This window comes from Syngnathus typhle, linkage group LG2 (assembly GCF_033458585.1).
Source record: "Syngnathus typhle isolate RoL2023-S1 ecotype Sweden linkage group LG2, RoL_Styp_1.0, whole genome shotgun sequence".
Lineage (NCBI taxonomy): Eukaryota > Metazoa > Chordata > Actinopteri > Syngnathiformes > Syngnathidae > Syngnathus > Syngnathus typhle.
In genome coordinates this window covers 18,633,020-18,655,715 of record NC_083739.1, presented here as the reverse complement: position 1 = coordinate 18,655,715, position 22,696 = coordinate 18,633,020, and the positions used below count along the sequence as shown (strand labels likewise).

General features: G+C 40.2%; 1 protein-coding gene across 4 annotated transcripts; it reads left to right on the top strand.

Moving 5' to 3' along the window:
- Positions 1-329: 329 nt before the first annotated feature.
- nadka (NAD kinase a) lies at positions 330-19,799 on the top strand. Of its 4 annotated transcripts, XR_009713731.1 has the most exons (13): positions 330-491; positions 1,100-1,248; positions 3,307-3,390; positions 10,854-10,983; positions 11,074-11,182; positions 11,695-11,780; positions 11,858-11,960; positions 12,040-12,158; positions 13,552-13,651; positions 15,876-16,033; positions 16,287-16,567; positions 17,233-17,315; positions 17,557-17,592. XR_009713731.1 is itself a non-coding variant. In XM_061272356.1 (12 exons), exons 2-12 carry the CDS (start codon positions 1,100-1,102, stop codon positions 17,702-17,704), a joined length of 1,269 nt encoding a protein of 422 aa, XP_061128340.1. In that variant the 5' UTR covers positions 331-491; the 3' UTR covers positions 17,705-19,799. The 4 variants fall into 4 exon arrangements, 3 of the variants coding, with proteins under 3 accessions (XP_061128340.1, XP_061128342.1, XP_061128341.1); XM_061272356.1 differs by lacking the exon at positions 16,287-16,567 and having other exon boundaries at positions 331-491; positions 17,557-19,799; XM_061272358.1 differs by lacking the exons at positions 1,100-1,248; positions 16,287-16,567 and having other exon boundaries at positions 366-491; positions 17,557-19,799.
- The last annotated feature ends 2,897 nt before the right edge of the window (positions 19,800-22,696 follow it).

Below are 22,696 nucleotides of genomic sequence, written 5' to 3'. Positions count from 1 at the left end.
CCTGCTGACTTTGGATCTCGGTCGCCATCTGATGGATAGAGTGTGAAATGACTTGACCTGCGGCCGATTGAACCCAGTGCAAGTCCATGCACCAGTCACATGAACTCCTTGCTCAAGTTTAACGGGATCACGTCCTAAAAATGCTTGTTCAGTTCAGTAATGTTGGAGTTAATGAACACAGTGATAAGTTTCCAATGTTTACATCAAAGATAAGAGATTTAGGCTGAATTATAAAGATTGTGTGAATTATACAATTTACAATAAGGTGATTTACCTTTACCACATTCGGAGTCCATTTGAATTACCGACTGCGTCACGAATGTACGCTACCCGATTGGTCGGTGTCTACCCGGAAGTGGTGATTGTTGATAGTTGAAGTTAAGATGGTGAATTGGTAATGACCATTGATCGAGGGTCAAACTCTACGACGGTGAATTAAGATCCGCATTTGTGTCGCCGACTGGAACATCGTGAGGACAAGCTAAATTCAGGTAATAGAGTGCAAGCTGTTTGGTTTTGCACTGTATGTCAACGGTATTTTGCAAAGTAGCTTCGTGGTAGCATTGTTAGCACTACGGCAGTTGGATCCGTCATCATTCAGTCACTTGTTGCTCATCGCTCAAATCTGAGTAGGTCTCATGATCAACATTAAGGCTGCACCCCCAAAGTGCTTATTTATTCAAGCAATTATAGGTCTGAGCAGTGTCAAAGTATTTTAAGCAATATAACGAGCGTACGTCACAACAGAGCTGCCTGAGCCGCACTTACATAATGAAGTAGATCTGGAGATATATGTAACTTTGTTCATCCTGCGACATAATATAGTCCCTTCGTGTGGAACTACGTATTTTTTAAGCGTATGGCCATGAACCCCCCCTCCCTCTTATTTTTGTTAAGCGCAAATCGCTAACCCAGCCAATGAAGTACCACAAAGCTGAACATATATTGCACCCCATGATAGCTCATTTTTGGTTGAGGTTTTGCAAATTATTGCGGTTTATTAGCGCTTTGGTGTACGTAATTGATGCTTCGATGAAAAGTTGACTCCATCTTTAAGTGTTGGACTATGAATGATGAATGTATCCCGTTGGATTTTGAGATGGACGGTGGAGAAGAGGTGCGAGTGAAAGCGGCTCCTTACTGCTGGTCTGCTCGTGATGGAGGGAATATTACTGGGCGCCTGGCCCGGCGCAGCAAGAAGACCCGCAGCCTGAGCACTTCCTCAGCCACCAGCTCGTCTGAGTACAAGTTAGTCCCATTTCAAATGCCTTTACCATCACTAATTATTGGTGTGTTTTTAATACGGCGGAGAGTATGAGGGGGCGTGGTCAGGTTGAGGTTACAAACTGATGGCCGAGGATTGTCCCTCAGCATTTCCTGGTAAAGTGCAGAATTCATGGTTCCATCAATCGCAGCAAGTTGTTCAAGTCCCGAATAAGTCTAGCCGCCCCAGTAAATCACACTACCACCATGTTTAACAGTTGGTACGGATGTTGTGTTTCCAAAATGTTGTATTGCATTTCCAGCAGATCTAACGAGAAGCACACCCTCCAAAACCTTTTCTGTTTGTCTTTTTCGGGGAGGGGGATCAGAAGTCTGCACTTTTGGTCTGCAGTGTTTTTTACATTGGAACGTTAATCATGAACACTGATCTTTTCTGAGGCAAGAGAGGCCAGCAGTTCTTGTCTAGGGTCCCTTGTGACCTTGATGAATTGTCGCTGGTCGGGTCATTTTGTTGCAGGCCACTTCTGGGAAAGTTCAGCACGGTTCAATGTTTATGTCCATTCATGTTTAATAGTTCTCACCTTTGTAAGCATTATAGGATGTTTTGGCCAAATTTATTTCGTTGGCTGATTCTATTTCAGTGGTTTCTTGATGGAACAGATATCAGGGTAATTAGGCTTGGGTGTGGTCAGTGACAAAAATAACAGCAGACTTTTATTTTATTAATATTAAGGGGCAGGGCAAGTATTTTTTTCACACAGCAACTGGTAGTGCTGAATGTTTTGGGTTTTTCTTTAAACATTTAAAACCCTTGAGTTATCGTTGCCTGACATTTTCTAGAAGAAATCCTCATCAATAAAGTGTTTACTTGAGTTACCTTTGTGTGGTATTTTCTAGAATAAGTTCTCACCAATAAAGTGGGTAAAGTATGTAAAAAAGGAAGAATTTAAAAATAAGGCAAGCATACTATTTCATCGTACTGTAGGGTGGGATCCTGAGGAAAGAACATTATGTAGAAATATTGAACCAACATTTCAAGACATTAGTCAGGAAGTTGAAACCTGACCGCAAATGGCTCTTCCAAACTGACTAAGACCTGAGGCATGCTGCCTACCTGGTTAGACAGAATAACAAAGGCAACATTTTAGAGTGGCTATAAGGCAGCCTACAAACTTGGCTCAGTTACATCATTTCTGGGAGGGCGACGGACCCAAATTCCTGCCAAGTTCCTAAGGGCTATGGTACCAAATACTAATTAATTAAATGTATTTAAATTTCTAACTTTAAAGAGAGCCATGAAAAATGTGATTCGGTTATTATTCCAGCATGTAGAAAATCAAAATAATGTTGGTAGTCTCATTGCATCTACAACAGGGATTTTAATCTGTCTGATTTCATATCAGACATTGAGGGGGGGGAGCATATGGTGTATGTAAATTTCTGCTTTCAAGACTGCCGTCCTCAGGTGAGATATTTAATGATGACGGAAGGGAGTGGTACAGATACACAATCAGAGCAGCTTCTCTGTCAGACCCTTTTTTGTCTTTCATTTGTGGTATTTTCAAAAACACAAGTGACTGAGCTCAATTGCATCACATTGCATAAATCCCCATGTAGTCATCGACATTTGTTCACCATCAATGTTGCAAAATCTATCCGGGTGTGTTTTAGCAACTGCAATGGGATTTTTCTGTGTAGGAAGTGAAATTGAAAGACATTGTTTTCCTATGTTGTCAACGTCCACCTGAATTGTTCCATCTTTTACTGTATACTCGAATAACTTAATGTTGACATTCATTTTGTCAATATCCACCCCTTCTCAGTGACACTCATCTGTGGCATATGACAACAATGTTATAGTGTTTTAGAACCGTGTGTGTGTGCGTGTGTATATATATGTGCATATATATATATATATGTGTGTATGTGTGTGTATATATGTATATACATATGTATTGCTGCTTCGGTGTGTGTGTGTGCGTGTGTGCGCGCGTGCGCGCATATATATAGGTCCAATCAAGTCTTTATATTTGATTCTTTCAAGATAATCGTATTGTCTGATGCTCTTTGTTTTCCCTTCAGGAGGACCCAGTCTCTACATGGACCGACCCCTGTGACTACATTTGGCCCAAAGGCATGCATGCTGCAGAATCCACACACAGTAATGTAAGTACAGCAGGGCATTATTCTAACATTTGAATTTAGCTAGCCTGTCCTAACTATGAACCCTGTGACAACAGCAGACATAAGGCATGGCTGGTTGAGTTCAATCTCAGTGTTGATTGAATAGTTGAGTAGTTTTTTATTTACCTTCTACAGTTTGTGAATGTGGAAATGGTTGCGCCTGTTAGAGAGGAATTACAATATGCTGAAAATCCTTCTATGTCTTCCATGTAAATATTTGTTAATGCTACTGCTCAATTACGACAATACAAACTGTTTGTGTGGCAATTTTGGCAGTGACTGGTTCAAATTACAGCTTTAATCTAGTTCTTTTTCTGGTCCAAGATTATGGCTATTTTCAGAAAAAAATGTTTTATTCTCAGAAGGTTACAATGGTTCTGTGTCCCTCCAAATCATTAAATCCTTCAAACTCTTCATCCTCCGTGTCACTTACAAACAAATCCGCTAATGATACCCTTTGTCATCTTCGTCATCCCATGACCGAATCTTTGTCCTTTATGTAAACAACCGCCGCGCCGCACCGCTGACGTCACTTGAAATTCAAATTACAGTAATCCCTTGCTATGTCGCGGTTCGTTCATCGCGGTTTCACTTTATTTATTTATTTATTTTTTAAATTTTGAAAATTGGTGTAAAAATTCACATATAAGTTGCTCCTCAGTATAAGTCGCTCCCCCACCCAAACTATGAAAATAACACGACTTATAGTCCGAAATATACGGTATATACTTTTTTTTAACGAGTCAAACATTTCTCGCAGGGCTAGATTATTAGTTCAATATCAGTCAATTATCAGTACAATGTTTTAAAATCGTTTTCATACTAAGTATTGCACCAGTCAAGCTCATGAAGCTTTGTTCACTTCGCCAAACTGGAAATGATAAACCCTTGTTGACTCTCTACGGAAGGGGTGCGGTTGTGATACTGGTAATATTGTATGTCACCTCTTTATTATTTTTTGACCATCACTTTGTGCTCCAGCATTCATCTTGGTTGCTTTCACCTCCTTCCCACACTCCTTGTTGACCCTACGAAAGGGCTGCGGTTGAGATTCTGGCAATTCTGCAGGTCGCCTCTTTATTGTTTTTTGACCATCGCTTTGTGCTCCAGCTTTCATCTTGGTTCCTTTGATTTCCTGCCCACACCCTGAAGTGAATTTCAATAATGTGCCCATCATCAGTGGAATGAAATCTTTTGACTGCTTTGTTTCTTTTATCATTGTCTCTGCTTTATATGGAAGATAATGCCAAGTTCCACAGCGGTTGTGAGCATGACCTCAGCTGTTTTCATACAAACCATTTGCGGGTGTATCGTCCTTTCTCCAGTACAATAGGCTCGCAAATATAACCCCCCCAAATCACCCTTCAAAATGTGTTTTTTTGTCTCTACTCATGTATATGCAATATAATGCTCCTCCAGTTAGCTGGTACCCATGCCCAAATATTTAACGATTATCTTCTCATTACTTCGGCACTCATTTGCAAGATAACAGGTAGTCAGTGATTGATGCAACATGTTGATTCAGCCTTTCGTTCCCCCCCAGCTCTATGTATACGCCCATCTTGATTTTTTTTCATGATTTCTTTTAAGGGGGGACATTCATACTCAAGAAATTACGGTATTCAGAAATCCTATGTGACGGAATCAGTTTTCAAAAGATCTCCCACTTTGTTTTTATTATTTTGAAACTTGATGTTGCATAATCTCGTGATGTAGAAAATGGTCCTAATTGTAACATTGCTCACGGCCAACGCCATCAGCAGGTCATGTAGCTGCAGGTTTGTGGTTTGGGAAATATTTAGTAATAGCTCTTGTCTGTTCTTTGAAAAGTTTAAAGCCTTCAGCGGCAAATATAATTTACAACATGCGCAGACTTCTCAGTTATGGTCTGCTTCCACTGTTGCGTTTCTACCGCACAAAAGCACACACACGCCTTGACTGATGATTTCACCTGACCTACTTTGATGACAGCACGAACCACATAACATTTGTTGTTTTTGTGGAGTGGTGACAAGCCATTTCCAACTCTATTTCATACCATGAATATCAAACATTTGTATAACATGAAAGGTACATTTAAATGTTACAAACAATGGTTAAGTGCAAAGTGGGCAAGTGCAATAATAAACTCCAAAAATACGTCTTAAGGTCATTTCGTGTAATTTACTTCCTCCTGCCGGGAGGTAGTCTTAAACCTTTCCATCTTTAACTAGAGCATAAAGTAGAACCTATTGTCTCTCTGTTTCATTTGTTTTGAAATGCTCTTGTACACATTAGACCTGTCGGGAACTGTTCTTCCTGTTTGAAAGCGGCGTATCATTACAGTGAATGAAGCGCTTCTGGGCAAAAGCAGTCTTCAACCTAGCTCTGTTAAACACACCTCTTGAGAAATAAATGAATGTAGGCAAGCCCTTCCCTGCAATGGGTGTGGCCAGCAGAGAGCTGAGTGGGCATGGCTGAGAGGAAGCTTAAAACAAGTGAGAAGTTTGATTCAGCAAGAGAATGCACTCGAAGGGTTTAGTGTTAAGTCCTCTCTGGGACAAATATAGCACTTGTGAGTCTAGCTCGTAAGGTTGTTTGCTGCGCCCTGCCCCCCGACACACCCCCTCTTCGCATATGCAGAGGCCCTGAGGCTCATCTCTCGGCTTCAAGGATGTTTTTGCCGTTCTGAGAGATCCCCGTTCCCCAGCTTTGTTTGTAGACTGAAGTGACTTCCAAGCGTGTCACATGTGTACAGCCATGAAGGTGGTACTTCAGGAGTCAGCGGGCAGTAAGAAGAACAAAGTATGGAAATGGTGAGAGGACTATTTAAGCATCTTTGCTGTGTCAGTATATGCAGGCTGAGTGAAAGATTAACCCTTGCAGTGGTGAGTCAGGAATATCCAACTCGGTACGGCCTGGTTTTGGTTTCACTTGCGTGTATTGAGGTGTTCAAGGAGGAGCTTGATGAATAGATCATAGGTTATCTCTGTTTGAGGTCCTGATATTTGAAATTGCGGCAGTTTACAGATGTCAGCGTTTGATTGGGGTTCAATGCAATCCGGCTGAGGTTCACTACCAACAGTTGCTGTGTTACATTTAAGGACTGGCATAATCATTTATCTGTGTTACTAATTGAATACGAATTTCAATTTTGGGGTTTTGATCACATCGTGATGCAAATGAAAATCAAGATGCACTAAGTAGTGGCAACAGCAGAGCCGCTGTTGATCCCGTCCGTCTCAAAAGGTTTGTGGTAAAAGTAACGTGACTTTACCAATGCGATTTGTTGCATAGCATTTCAATTTTAATGATGAGCCAATTATTGTGGAGAGTGGTGTGATCCATTCTTCCTTCCATACGGTCCTTAAACTTTGCACCATAACTTTTTATATGCCACACATCATTATTTGTATAGTGCTTTCACAACATCTGTTGCTGTAACAAAGAGCTTTACAGAGCATACAGTATAACATAACATAACACAACAAAATAAATCACAAACATTGATGATAATAATACAACTATAACAAATATTCCTACCTATGCCCTGTTGTTTGAAGCAGTTAGAGATGAGACAATCAGTCTCATTTCACCGGTGGATCAGAGGCGTCTTGACCACAGCGTGCATGATGTCGCACAGGTCTGCTGCAAGTTTGAAAAGTAAACAATCAGCTGTAGCGTCCATTGATCCTGTATTGATTTTATCCACTTTTTCGTTTCATTTTATCCAAGTTGAATTCCGTTTCTCTTAACACATGCACCATGAGATTGCCAATGCCCCGGAAATCTGTAATGGATGAACTCTGTTAATTATGGCAACTGCCAGTGGGCGCTAGAAGTATAGAGTAGGGGTGTAAATCGCGGGTTTTGTCACGATACGATAGAATATCGATACAAAGAACTACGATACGATATTTGCCGATATTTGAAAGCCTGCTGCGATTCAATCACGATATATCGCGATATAGTGCTCTACGATCGATTTTTTTTTTTTTTTTTTTTTAATAAAAAATATAGAACAATATCCTGATTTATAACAATTCATACAACAAAAATCAACAAGGTACTGCAAACTCTTTATTTAGGAAATTACAAGAGTATTGCAGTATACAAAGTGCTTATTTTAACACTGAACTTTGATGTCGTGTTTTTTCTTTAAATGTGCGGCGAGATTTGTGCTCCCTGAAAATTTGATCACCGCATGGCAGGATTTACAAACTGCACGTGTCTTGTCGGTTGAGCCATCTTTTCTTTGGAATCCAAAGTGCTTCCAAACGAATGACTTGAAGCCTAAAGGGGAGCCAATTTCCTCGTCTTTTTGGACACTAGCCATAGCACCAGCCCAGGAGCAGCGTACTAGTTGTCGACTCCCCTGTCACATGCCTGCTCTGCTCACAACACAACAACGCCGGGCGCACTGCTCCCGGAAAGAGGAAGCAAGCAACAATGAACTGGATTTCAAAATAAAGTCGCGTCTAATGTCCGAGGTCAAACACGGCGATATAAATCGATGTTTACGTTTAGCATCGATGCCAATAAATCGTAGAGCATTATATCGATTAATCGATGTGTATCGATGTATCGTTACACCCCTAGTATAGAGTGGACCATTAGAAACGCATGGGTTGGCAGCCATGAATTCCCATATTATTATCGCCCCCCCCCCCCCCCTCCTTTCTTTAAAAAAAATATATTTTTCTCTCTATTTCACCCCCCAGCCTCATTGTTGCATTTCAATGGGTATCAATTATATGCAAGTATTCACTATTCCCAGGTCGACCCAGTCCATACTACCCCCCCACCCCCCACCCCCAAACTCAAGGCCCGGGACCACATCATTTTATGTGGCCCGGGAAAACAAATTTTGCATCAACTTCATGTGGCAATACAAAAGTTGCAAATTGTCTTCACTTTTCAGAGATATTGATCAATTTCTATCACCATGCATCTTTTTAAAATACTTGTGCAGTTTTTACTTGTCTCTGATTTCAAAACTTGTTATCAGTTTGTTGTGTAGCCTGTAGACTACTGTATATGATGTATAGCATTGACAGTCATAATGGCCCTCCGAAGGAAACTATGATTATAATGCGGGCCGTGACAAAAAAAGAGTTCGACACCCTTGCGCAATGCGGCAGAAGGTTAAAATGAGTACAAAATTTACTAATATTACAAATATGAAATTAATATTTAAATAATATAAATAACTGCATTTTTTTAATTGATTACTTATTTCGATTGGTCAATGAAGGGAAGTTGTGTAACTGCTACTGTATATCGTAATAAAGTTCCCCAACTCATGTATTGTAGTTGTTAAACTTCTGCATTCGAAAGTACCTGCACCATCGAGGGGGTTGGGGTGGAGAAGGAATCAGTTCTTCTTTTGAGGGAAAACAATATTAAAAAGAATCTTTCTCTGCAAAGTCCATGCTTAACATAAAATTAATATGAATCACCATTGGCACATGATCAATACCAATAGAAAATGCATCTGATAAATGTTTTGATATAAACTAAACAGAATCCGAACGCAAACCCATGTGAATGTTTTTGAATGGTGGCATTAAGAGTTTGTCACACTTTTTAGATTATAAAGATTCTGGCTATTTAAGTTTTGAAATGGGTCGAATTGACCCTCAACCTGAATGAATGAAGAGAAACCACAGCTGTTAGAATCTTCTAAAGCATCCTGATTCATGACTAATACAGTTTGCACACATGCGTTCCCATGACTTTCATAATAGTTTTTTAATTTTTTTCTGTATTGAGCCCCAAGCCAACATTCTTTTCACACTTCACGTCGAGTTCACGTCGAAGTGAGGATGATTTGGGCCGGGTCCTTCATTGAAGGATCACTAAGCAAATAAACACCAACAACTGCTGTAACCCCATTTTAAATACTGTTTCTGAACAGAATTTAATATATCCAAAAACAGCATTATCCAGCAATCTGAGATTTTTCTTTTGTTTTTCCATTTGTTCATCTGTCCATTTTTTGTTCTCCTTGTCTTTATTGGGGTCACGGATAAGCTGGAGCCTGTCCCATTTGATTTTGGGTGTGAGCCAGGAATTGTCAGCACAGTCATAGCATATGTAAAATCAAAAAACAACCCTCTCATTGATTTTTGTTAGTCAGTTGGATATGAGCCCACCAGCTTCCACATGTGACTAGCCCAAATGTCACAGTGGCGTGCAGAAACTAATGTGCAACACCTCAAATGGCCTTGAGCTAAGAAAAAAAGGCACGTGTTAGGTGAAAGTATGAGGTCTGTTTAATTTAATCTTTCAAATGATAGTTAGAATATTAATCACACAAGGCCAAGTTGCTTGTTGACTTTGAGTTTGTGGAGGCCTTATTTCAGTTGCCCAAAATATTTGGCTTGATGTTCAGTGAATGTATTTTTTTTTTTTAATGCTCTGAGCAAAATCATAAACCAAACCAAGAATTCTTTCTTCATGTCCATTTGCATCATTGGCTGCTATGGCTATAAAAGTGTCCAAACCTATGTTGTGGGCCCCATCATCCGATGCCTCAATCCTGTTCAGAAACCTTTGGGGAATCCTCAAGCAAAGATGTTTGAGGTTGGGCGGAAAGAAATCCAAGCAGGACTTGTCCAAATCACACATAGTGTTTGGTTTTTTACATTTATTTTACCAAATAATGCATCTGCAAACTCAACAAATGACACACAATAGTTTTTTTAAATACTGTTTGCATTTGGACGTTTGTTTAAAAACTTAAAATTTAGGCTGAGTACCATTTGCATACACTATAAAAAAACGGATTAAAAAGACGGATGTTGATCCATCCATTCATCCATCCATCCATCTTCTTCTTCTGCTTATCCGGGGTCGGGTCGCGGGGGCAGGAGCTTTAAGACTTCCCTCTCCGCAGTCACTTCGTCCAGCTCATCCCAAGGCGTTCCCAGACCAGCTGAGACATACTCTCTCCAGCGTATCCTGGGTCATCCATGGCGTCTCCTGCCGGTGGGACATACCCGGAACACTTCCCCAGGGAGGCGTCCAGGAGGCATCCCGGTGAGATGCCCGAGCCACCTCATCTGGCTCCTCTCAACGTGGAGGAACAGCGGCTCTAAAACTGAAAAACATTTGCATAATAATTTCAAACGTGGTGTTCCCACAGATCTTTCTTCCAACATTTTATCCCAAGATTGTAATAAAAAATGAATTTCTATTTGCTTTGTGTAATTATCTTCTTTCTAATTCATATGCGGTCACTTTGCCCTGTCTTTGGTTGTGTCATGCCCAAAATATCTGTCAATCGCTGTCAAGAGTTTGCAAAAGGATGAAGACTGAAGGGTGCATGAGATTCTACTGCAGACCTTAAGCCTAATAGGATTGCGGCCACACACTGCTGTTTGCATACGCTTCAGCTCCTTAAGAGGCCTTACATCAGCCTAAGGCTCATGTGTTGTTAAAGGTTTTGTTTACATGTTTACCAGGCACATTCAAGATCCCGCCACCCAACGGCTGACTTGGAACACGCCCCCCAAGAGTGTCCTCGTCATCAAGAAGATCCGAGACGCGTCCCTGCTTCAGCCTTTCAAGGAGCTCTGCATATTCCTCACTGAGGTGCGGCAGAGTGGTGGACGCTGAACAGTTGGCACTGGTGTTATGCACATGTTAAATGGCTCCTTTTGTGTCTCTGTTTTTGTGTTTTAGGTTAAAAACATGGTTGTTTATGTAGAACAGAAAGTTTTGGATGACCCAGCCATTTCTGGCGATGACAACTTTAAGACCCTTACAAAGAATTTCTGCACTTTCAGAGAAGGTATGAAGACCTTAAACAACTCTTAAATAATGGAGCGAGCCACAATTTTTCATCAGCGTTGCTGGGTGCCCACATAGCACCATGCAGCTCCAAACCTAAAGATGTATAATGAAAAGACATTTTTAATAAGGACAAAATATGTGTGTGTCTTATTTTGTTTTACCAATATACAGAAGGATATTATATTATTATGCTTACATATTATACTGACATATTGTACTTATTATATATGTATACTTATTTAACAGTCCCATGCACTTCAAAGGAAAAGTCAACCAGCAATAACTAATATCAACTTCATAATTCTGATACATTTTTTTTATGTTTATGCATAACATAATTTCCCTTTTGTTGCGTAGACACCACCCTTAATACATTTTTAAAATGTTTAAGCGTGTAATATTAATTGAGCTATCACACTGCATGGATCACCTGTTTCGTATATGTTACCGTGTGCGTGCGTGCGTGTGAGCGCACGTCACTTATTAACAGTGTACCTTTGTGTTTCATAGAGCTTGACGACATCTCCAACCGTGTGGACTTCATCATCTGTCTTGGTGGAGACGGAACTTTGCTCTACGCGTCTTCGCTTTTTCAGGTACATGTCTTACTGTGTGTATTATCACAATCAGTTTTGTGAAGCCCAACTCTTCAATCATTATCATCGCCATTCAGGAGAGCGTTCCACCAGTGATGGCCTTCCATCTGGGCTCTCTTGGCTTCCTGACACCTTTCAAGTTTGACACCTATCAATCTCAGGTCACTCAAATTATTGAAGGTATCATATGCTGCTCCAACAAACAGCTTTAGAGACAGGCTGAAAAACACTGTCGTTTCTAAAATAAGCACTGTTTTAGGTAATGCAGCCATAGTGCTACGAAGTCGCTTGAAAGTGCGCGTGCACCGGGAGAGGGAAAAGGGTGCTATTCTGACCAATGGCGAGATGGACCTTGGCCGCAAAGCCACAAACTATCAGGTAATGTCAGCACTGCTCATTGCACACCGCTCTTCTGCACAACCATAGACACGATACATTACCAGCTCAAATCCAACTTGTTTACATACCTGGAATCTAAAGCTGCTAGAGCAGTTCTTCCCCTTGATAACATTGAGTCAGCTCTTTGCGTGACACCTGTCTGTTTGAGTTGAGCAGCTCAACATTATCAACCAACAGGTATGTTTGGTTTGATTTAAAACAATACCAAGCAAGAGTAATAAGTAATCTCAGATGTGCTTCCTTGAGAGTGATGGGAAATTTATTTGCTACAGGGAGTATTGACTGATAGTCATCCAAAACAGTTTACATTACAGGAGTGTCAAACTCGTTTTTTTCGCGGGCCGCATTGTAGTCATAGCTTCTTTCAGAGGGCCATTATGACTGTCAACCCAAATCAATGTATGAGCACCTCGTATTATATACAGTAAAACCTACAAAACAAACTGACAATTAACTCGTTTTCAAATCAGACGAGTAAAAACTGGTCAAATATTTAAAAAATAAGATATCGAAAGTGAAGACAATTTGCAATTCTAGTAATTTGTCTTCGCGGGCCACATAAAATGATGTGGCGGGCCGTATCTGGCCCCCGGGCCTTGAGTTTGCCACCTGTGGTTTACAACATGATCCGATAAGATTTGACGGACGGTTGTGTTATGGGAGTTATTTTTATTTTTCTCCATTGACAATTATTATATTAATTTTGTCTTTAATTACATTCCATTCTATTTTTTTTTCCACTGCACCTTGCCTGCAGTACTTAGTTTACTGTAGCTGAACTTGCTGTTCAGGCTATTCCATTAACAAAAGCACATTACGCCTTAAGGTATTTTTTGTGTTCCAAATGTATCAGTCTGATGCCGGAGGGGTACGTTAAGCATGAAAACAGACAATTAAAAAAATGAAATGCGTGCACATCCTGACTTTATCTTATCCCAGGTGTGAGGTATGGTATACAAGCCACACACAGCCCACACACTATTCTGTAATTCAGCCCGCATTTTCAAGAATCCAGTAGTAATTGTTTCAGGGTTGTTGTTTTTTAGCAGTTATATTCAATGATTTATTGAAATTATTCATGAATATGGGAATCTCCATTTTGCTGCGAGGGTCTGTTTTCTTGCTGCCCCCAGTCTACCCTTAAATGGGTTGTTGTAGTTTCCCACAGCACCGTTTACTTTTTTTAAGTGGAAAGCTAATGAGCAGAGCTGAGTGGCAGTGGAAGTGTGACTTTTGAAAGAAATCCACATGTTGTGGCAGCCTCACCAAAAGCCATTTTGAGCTAGTAGACGCTGACATTTTGAGCTAGTAGACGCTGACATGAGGTACAGATGTGAAATGTCATGGCACGCTGTCCCTCTACATGTTTGAGGTGTTGAATGAGGTGGTAGTGGACAGAGGCCCCTCCTCCTACCTCTCCAACGTGGACCTTTTCCTGGATGGCCACCTTATCACCACCGTGCAGGGAGATGGTGAGCAAGCACATAATTTGTCTCCCACACAGAATTTGGCCTTTGTTCATACCTCTTCACTTATGTTAGACTTAACAAGGATGTGTGTTTTCGTGACGCTGTAAAGTCTGCTCAATGTACTTTTTATCTTGAGACACCGGTATTTCAAAACATTTCCGAGCTGCAACACGGTGCAATGACACATTTCATCATCCCCAAAGTCTGTATAAACTTCATTTCACATCTCAAATATCACTGTGTTTGTCTGCTATACGATATATTTAACTGAAATTGCTGATCCAAACAACCAATGATTTATAAAGGAAAATCTTGAAAAGGATTTGGGGTGCCCAAACTTTTGCATACGAATGTAAATGACCCATAATCAAACATCAATAATCACATAATCAAAAGACAACACTACTATGTGTAAAACCCTGCAAAGTAAATGTTATTTTTAAGTTAGACTCAAATAGAAAAAGGAGGAATTTTAATGTGGAGGACTGACAGAGCCACAATTAAAAATAAATAAATTGGCCACTAAAAGTTTAGTTAAAAATATCATTAATTAAAGAAATGTTTCATTTATTAGTAGGGGTGTAACGATACATCGATACACATCGATTAATCGATATAATGCTCTACGATTTATTGGCATCGATGCTAAAAGTAAACATCGATTTATATCGCCGTGTTTGACCTCGGACATTAGACGCGACTTTATTTTGAAATCCAGTTCATTGTTGCTTGCTTCCTCTTTCCGGGAGCAGGGAGCAGTGCGCGGCGTTGCTGCACGTGAAAGGGGAGTCGACAACTAGTACGCGGCTCCTGGGCTGGTGCTATGGCTAGTGTCCAAAAAGACGAGGAAATTGGCTCCCCTTTAGGCTTCAAGTCATTAGTTTGAAAGCACTTTGGATTCCAAAGAAAAGATGGCTCAACGGACAAGACACGTGCAGTTTGTAAATCCTGCCATGCGGTGATCAAATATTCAGGGAGCACAAATCTCGCCGCACATTTAAAGAAAAAACACGACATCAAAGTTCAGTGTTAAAGTAAGCAATTTGTATACTACAATACTCTTGTAATTTCCTAAATAGAGTTTGCAGTACCTTGTTGATTTTGCGTATGAATTGTTATAAATCAGGATATTTTTCTATATTTTTTATTTAAAAAAAAAAATATCGATCGTAGAGCACTATATCGCGATATATCGTGAATGAATCGCAGCAGGCTTCAAGATATCGGCAAATATCGTATCGTAGTTCTTTATATCGATATTATATCGTATCGTGACAAAACCCGTGATTTACACCCCTATTTATTAGTAATTAAATAGGGAATAAAACAAGTCAATGTGTCATTAGTTAAATCAGCATTGATTGTATGTACAAATATGTATATATTTAATTATTTCTCTGTTTAATTAATTATGATCATGGTCCTGTGTTGCAATATTTCATGAATTTATTTTATTTGTCAAACACATCCATCAAAGTTTGATGGGCAAGTGGTAACTCCTGATTTGTTGCCCTGTTCCTCAAGTGAAGGCAAATAATAATGGATTGATGTAGAGCGAGTGGCATTTGCTGACACGCTTGGTGCCATCATTCCCTTCGACATTGGTTTGAATACCGAAACAAAACAACTAAAGACAAGTATAACCGCTATACGCAGGTCGGTTTTGATCGTATTGCTTCTGACTTATTCATAATCAGACAAAAAAGCACGTGGACTCGTCAACATGGTAAACATTACGTCACAACTATGCTTCCAGCCGGGTGACAGCTCGTACACATACACTGACAGACCATTGCAATCTTTGCAAAATTGTTGACGAATGAAAATATAGTATATGTTGCTGAAGTGATGTTTGTCAAGTCGATTAGTCCATGTGCTGCTCCATGTCATTAGGAATGAGTTGAAAATGCAATCAGACGGACAAACAGCGATGCATGGAGCCGATTACAAAATTGCTTCAAACAGGTTAATGCGTCTGACATGCAGTCGTTTTACAAGTCACGTAAAGCATGTCGTCATGTTTTCAATTCAATCCATTTTGGATGATAGGTTTTCGTGGGGGTTGGATGCCTGCGCTTAGTTCTTTGTTGATTTCCCTCCAAAGAGTGGTTAACGTATTACGTTTCAAGTGTGTGTTTGACTAAATGAAAGCTCTTATTTGATCAGTGGCTCAACAAAGTCTTAAATTAGTCTTGAACCTGCAATGCTACATTTCTTGTTCCCATAGGCGTGATCGTGTCCACGCCTACGGGCAGTACAGCATATGCCGTGGCTGCGGGGGCCTCCATGATTCACCCCAACGTGCCAGCTATTATGATCACTCCCATCTGCCCGCACTCCCTTTCTTTCAGACCCATCGTGGTGCCTGCCGGAGTGGAGTTGAAAGTATGTGCACAATTGCCTCAAGTCGTTTGCGAGATTTTTTTAAGTGGACATGAGCACGCGCAATACAACTTGCTAGCCAAAGTATAGTTACGTCCACTAAATTTGGTCAAATAAAATACATATTAGATTAAATAATGGGTTAATAGTAGGGGTGTAAATCGCGGGTTTTGTCACGATACGATATCGTAAAGATATACGCGACTTTATTTTGAAATACAGTTCATTGTTGCTTGCTTCCTCTTTCCGGGAGCAGGGAGCAGTGCGCGGCGTTGCTGCACATGAAAGGGGAGTCGACAACTAGTACGCGGCTCCTGGGCTGGTGCTATGGCTCGTGTCCTAAAAGACGAGGAAATTGGCTCCCTTTTAGGCTTCAAGTCGTTCTTTGGAAGCACTTTGGATTCCAAAGAAAAGATGGCTCAACGGACAAGACACGTGCAGTTTGTAAATCCTGCCATGCGGTGATCAAATATTCAGGGAGCACAAATCTCGCCGCACATTTAAAGAAAAAACACGACATCAAAGTTCAGTGTTAAAGTAAGCAATTTGTATAGTACAATACTCTTGTAATTTCCTAAATAAAGAGTTTGCAGTACCTTGTTGATTTTGCGTATGAATTGTTATAAATCAGGATATTGTTCTATATTTATTATTAAAAAAAAAAAAAAACGATCGTAGAGCACTATATCGCGATATATCGTGAATGAATCGCAGCAGGCTTTAAGATATCGGCAAATATCGTATCGTAGTTCTTTATATCTATTATATCGTATCGTGACAAAACCCGCGATTTACACCCCTAGTATCGATGAATCGTTACGCCCCTAGTTAATAGAGATATTGTAAACTTTAGGTTCAAGTGTTTCTTTACAAAAAGGCAAAATTTGACATATGCCACCCATTAAATTTGTTTTAGGTAATTGTTTGAATCTTTACAATTTAATCAATTCTAGATTTTAAAATGTGCATGAGTTCTTTCAGTTTTAGATAAACAATTTTTCCTTTTTTTTTTTTTTTTTTTGCATCTTTGAATGGTTTGGCCTTTTTAAAAATCAAACATGGCCCAAACACACTGTACAAGTGTGCCAATCCCTGATCTAAAATATGCATGACTAAACAATTAAAATCATAATGTCTCCTCTTATGTGACAAACAAATGTTGTATGCTCTTAATTTTTCATGTGACGTGTGTCATTTCCTAGATAATGCTGTCACATGATGCCAGAAACACGGCATGGGTGTCGTTCGACGGGAGACGGCGACAGGAGATCTGTCACGGAGACAGGTGGGTCCGTGTACCGACACCATTTGGAATTGAAACTAGCTTTGCACTCAAATGCGCTGATTTGCATAATCCAAACTGAACATTCAAAGAATGGCACCTCTTCTTTTGTTTAACTCCCACGATGTCAATTAGCTGCTTTGACGTGTTGCATAATCATTGTACAATAGTGTTGCTTCACAAGGAAGTCCAGCAGTCTCATGTGACCTCAGAATCTCTTTCTTTGTTTTTCTCGTTGCTCCAGTATTGCCATCACAACTTCCTGCTTCCCCGTTCCTTGTATCTGCTTCCGCAACCCGGTCAACGACTGGTTCGAAAGCCTGGCCCAGTGTTTGCACTGGAATGTGAGAAAGAAGCAGAACTACCTCAGCTCAGAAGACGATGAGTTCTGAGACTCCAACTTTTTGTTTTAACGTCACCTTGCTCTCTTAAACGTTCCCCTTTTTTAAACGGTAGTAGGTCTTGAACATTATTGAAAAACTTCTTACTGTAAGACCAGCACCAGTTCTGTATCGTATTAGAATGGGAAGACAGATGTTTGATAAATGCAAAGATGTTCCATTCTAAAGATGTAAGAATGGACTTGAATCGCTGACTGTTGGCACGAGATCATCCTTTTTTCTTTGTCCTCCCAAGGCGCCAAATCAAGATTCTAGGATGTTCTTGTGCTAATATGCACAACCACAAAAGGTTATTATTATGATACCACTAAGAACGGGTGTTTTTTTTTTTTTTTTTTAAACCTACTACTTGGTTAGAAACTATCCGTTTTCTTTCAAGGTGAGGGTGTTGCACCTTCATGGCCAAATCTCTTGTTTATATCGTTCATGTGTGAGACAATATTGCACACAGTGCCTTACACTAATGATTAATGGTGGAAAATGTGAAAACAATACATTTTTATATCATGGGTATTTTTGCGGGGGTAACAAAACGACAACAAAAACAATCATACCAATGTATTTTGACAGTAGCCAACCACAATTGTCGTTGCAGCCTATTTTATATGATAAATTCAATTTGTTTGTTTAGACCTGTAAGCCATAGTGAAAGCATCTGTTTGGCCGAACCCAAGATACTTTCTCTTGTCAGCATGGCAACATTCCGCGTGACTGTTAGTTTAGAATGAAAAGACAAGCAGAGGACCAATTGAGGTCTTAAACTCAAAAGTACGTACTGGATATATGTGCCGCTTTAATAAGATGTATTTTGTAACGTGTTTTTCATTAACCAGTTTACACTGTATAGAAGGGGGAAATAAATCTGGTACTTTTTTTTTTTTCTTTTTTGAACTTTTTCAATCTGGTATAGGAAAAAGGATAGATGTTTTTGTATACACTTTTCCAAAGGTAGTTCAGATAAAGGAAAACAAGGTTAATTTTTTAGCAATTCAGGGTGCAAAAAACACCTGAAAAGTCTTTTGGCCTCAAAGATTGCACAGCACAGGACTGCTAGTCTGCTACTCTTGTTTCTATTCATAAATGTTAAGAGTGTGACTTCTTGTTGAGATATATTCAGGTTCTCAACTCACCTCTTCCTATCCATGTTTGGGACAATGCTGTGTCTAAAATGGCGACCGGCTTTAGCAAACCCCAATCTTCTGGGTCAAAATAATTCACCCAATCTGCTCCAAATCCACGCTTACTTTGCGAGTGGGTTAGGAAAAAAGCTCAACATCTTTTTGGGTGTGTATTCTTTTTTAAATTGGCAATAATTAAATGGTCGCTAAAACAACAAGTGCCATTTCTGCCTGTGTAAAGTAACAGCATTTAAGTAAGAGCAATGTCAGAATTTGTAAAAGTTATGCGTGAATACCAAGTTTGTATGTGTTTTGTGTTAGGACGGTGATTTACCAAGTTAGAAGAATTCATATACAACACAATTGCTCTTCAATTGTTTACATTTTTTTAATGATCACTTCTCATTCCTAGGAAATCACAATGTCTTATCACTGCTGAGGGCTTCATATGTCGAACTCCTTAGCGGGCAACCTGGTCTCAGAAGGAGGTGTCAGTTGTCCACCTGAAACCATAATGAGCCTATACAGACCTTGTTTAAAAAAAGAAAAAAAAATACATTTTGAATATTCTTTGGCCAAGACAACATTAAACTGATCTGGATCATTCATCCAACTTAGCCTATAGGGAAGTGTATAAGTCCAGTCAGTAATTATCGATAAACATGTCCGGGACGACACACCTGGTTAAACCAGCGTAGTGAATTGAAGTCTCCTCAAAACCTCCCTCAAGGAAGGAATGTATGCAGGCTTATCAATTAAAAAAGGTGTGTGCTCCTCATGTTTCCAGGAAGTGTTTGGGTTTTCTTTTTTTTTTCAGTGAGGGGTTAGTTGCACGAATTGCATTCCTTTGTTAGGTGTGACTTACGTATGTGGAAATGCTCCTCAATGAGGAGCTGTGAGCAGTAACATAGCTGGGAATAAATCATCTATCTGTGTGAACAACATTATTAAAACCATAAAAAGAAAAATCCCCAATGTACTCTTGGCCTACATTCTGAAAAATTCTGATGTGTATCGACTGGATCACTACACAGACATGCTTAAGGAATTTCCTCTCCGTACAAATCCAAGAGTGGAGGCGACTGGATCGCGATTACTGAGTATTCCCTGCTTCACAGTACCAATTACTACTTTCCTCTTTGCTATTGCATCCATTTTTGACTCAGTGGCACAATGTTTTTTTTTCTTTTAAATACATATTGCCCAGTCTCTATCTTGAGCACTTACTGTACATTATGTTGAGCAGCAAGCCGGGCATTTCCTCTCCATTAATTTGAAGTTAACCCCCCAGTTTTCCCAAAATAACACAATTGGGCAGTTGTATTGTTCAGTTCTTTATTGGAGAACAGCAAGTTGTAAAATGTACACTGAGCAGTTAGATATGTATATTCAAAAATTTAGTGAAGGTTAAATTGAGTTCACTTGCAAAGGTTATAGTGCATTTTTATGTTTGTTGTAAAATTTCACGAAAAGCCCAGATTTTTGTGTGTAATTCATGAGCAATATTATTATAATTATTGTAGTCCCTGGGCCTGCAGGTCTAACAGAAGCTGGACGCACAGAACATCTTTTTGTCAAGCGTAAAAGGTCGTGAAATGGTCACACACAGTGAAGTAGTTGAAGATTTTAAATCCAGAAAAGGTTTAATGTAGTGGCATCCAACAGATGACCCTACCGTAACCTGAAAAGCGATTCTTATCATCAAACTGTCAAACCTTTGACAAGAGAATATAGACACCTTGAGTAACTTGCATGTCAAGTTTTTGGCTCACGCACGGTTGAAATGCTCGCTTTGACAAAAACAAACTCAAGGAACGATGGCAACTTCCTGTTTACGTGTGTGGAGTTCTCGATGTGTGTGTGCAGAACATGAACATGTTAAATCAACAGCCTTCCATCCAGTGACGTAGCCAGGAATTTTTCCAGTAGGCACAGGAAAAAAAATCGAACATCACCCAGGCCGTTCGCTGATCGCTAAAACAACATCCGGGTCTGGGAGGCAAACGGTGAATGGATAACATTGCCCACATAGAATAGCGCAAGCACATTTGCGCAAGACCGAAAGAAAAAAAACGGCATGAAAATGAAGAATCGAAAAAGCTCGATTTTTTTTTCAACCGGGGCGCAGGGAGTCCTAACTGGGGCGCCGCCCCGGCTTGGCTACGCCACTGCTTCCATCCATTTCATACTGACTCCTCATTACGGTCACGAGTGAACTCGGTCCTGTTCCTCCTGACTGACTTACATTATTTTTGTTTTATTTAAGCTTATGAAGGAGTTTTTCCTTTTCTGCCAAAAACAATTGCTGCCTTCAACAAACACCACCTTCAATACCTCTCACACCATAGAAATTGTATCAATATACAAAATAAATAGTTGAGGCCCCAACATTGATGCTGATTCTGTCCGTACAGAAACATAACTGGCATATTCTTCTAGAAATACATATTGCGTTCCAATTTTGCTGATGCCATGACAGAGATGATTATTGACCCCATTATTGAATCAATGGTGGACCCTTCATTCGGCTCATCGTTCCACCTTGAGAGACTGCGATTGTGCTTTTTTGCCTGTAGATGGCAATGTTTTCCACAATTTTGCATAGGTAAAGACTTTCTCATCTGTTAATCTAGCTTTGAAAAATGAGACGTTTTTATGAAAAATCAAATTCTTAAAAAAATATATATGAATAGATAAAAAGTTGGGTGGTGGCTTAAAAGTTTCACTACTGTTTGACCTTTTTTCCCCCTAAATTACATCTGCTAAGTTTCTCACCTGCACATAGCACACCACCCCAGAAATAAGACCCAAACATTTTTGAAAACATGATTGACAAAAAAAATGGAATAAGAAATTAAGAAGTGTGTTAGTTTCGTTAGTTATCCATTCATCCATGATCCGGACTGCCTGTCCCCATGGGGGTCGCGGGCGTGCTAGAGAAGTCATCGGGGAGTAGGCGGGCGGGGGACACCCTGAACTGGTTCCCAGCCAATCGCAGGGCACACAGAGACGAACAACCAATCGCTCACACACGCACTCACATCTACGGGGCAAATTAGAGTGCTCAATCAGCCTATCCTGCATGTTTTGGGGATGTGGGAGGAAACCGGAGTTCCCGGAGAAAACACACGGACACGGGGAGAACATGCAAACTCCACACACGGTGGAATCGAACCCACAACCTATGAACTGTCAGGCGAACATGTTAACCCAGTGCTTCTCAATTATTTTCTGTTACGCCCCCCCCTAGCAAGAAGAAAACTATTCGCGCCCCCCCTCCCCACCGTGACTATCCTAACTTGTCTTGTAAGTCGTAAAATGTTGCACTGTCGCAAACGTGACAGAAGTAACAATGAGAGCGCCACTGCCCCCTGCTGTAGTAAACGCGCAATTACACTTTATTCTAGTACTGCCAAAATAAAAGCCTGTTCCCCAGGGTCACACGCGCGGGGGCGCGCCCCACTATTTGAGAAGCACTGGCCTAGGTGACTGATTCACAATTTGGTTTTGTCTGATATCAGAGATTAAATAAAGAAAACCAACTGGCTGATTGATTTGTTTTAATTGAGAGGAAAAAAAAACAGCAAAAGCATTTCACTAGCTGACCAGGAGATGGCGACAGCGTGGCATCTGAAGACCATGGATTGTTTGTTCTGCTATAGCCTAGGTGACTGATTCACAATTTGGTTTTGTCTGATATCAGATATTAAATATAGAAAACCAACTGGCTGATTGATTTGTTTTAATTGAGAGGGAAAAAAAACAGCAAAAGCATTTCACTAGCTGACCAGGAGATGGCGACAGCGTGGCATCTGAAGACCATGGATTGTTTGTTCTGCTATAGCCTAGGTGACTGATTCACAAT

Coding starts and splice junctions, on each gene's coding strand:
- nadka (XM_061272356.1), top strand. CDS start 1,100: ATGGACGGTGGAGAAGAGGTGCGAGTGAAAGCGGCTCCTTACTGCTGG. Junction 11,183..11,694: donor TTTCTGCACTTTCAGAGAAG/GTATGAAGACCT, acceptor TGTGTTTCATAG/AGCTTGACGACATCTCCAAC. Junction 11,961..12,039: donor GGTCACTCAAATTATTGAAG/GTATCATATGCT, acceptor GCACTGTTTTAG/GTAATGCAGCCATAGTGCTA.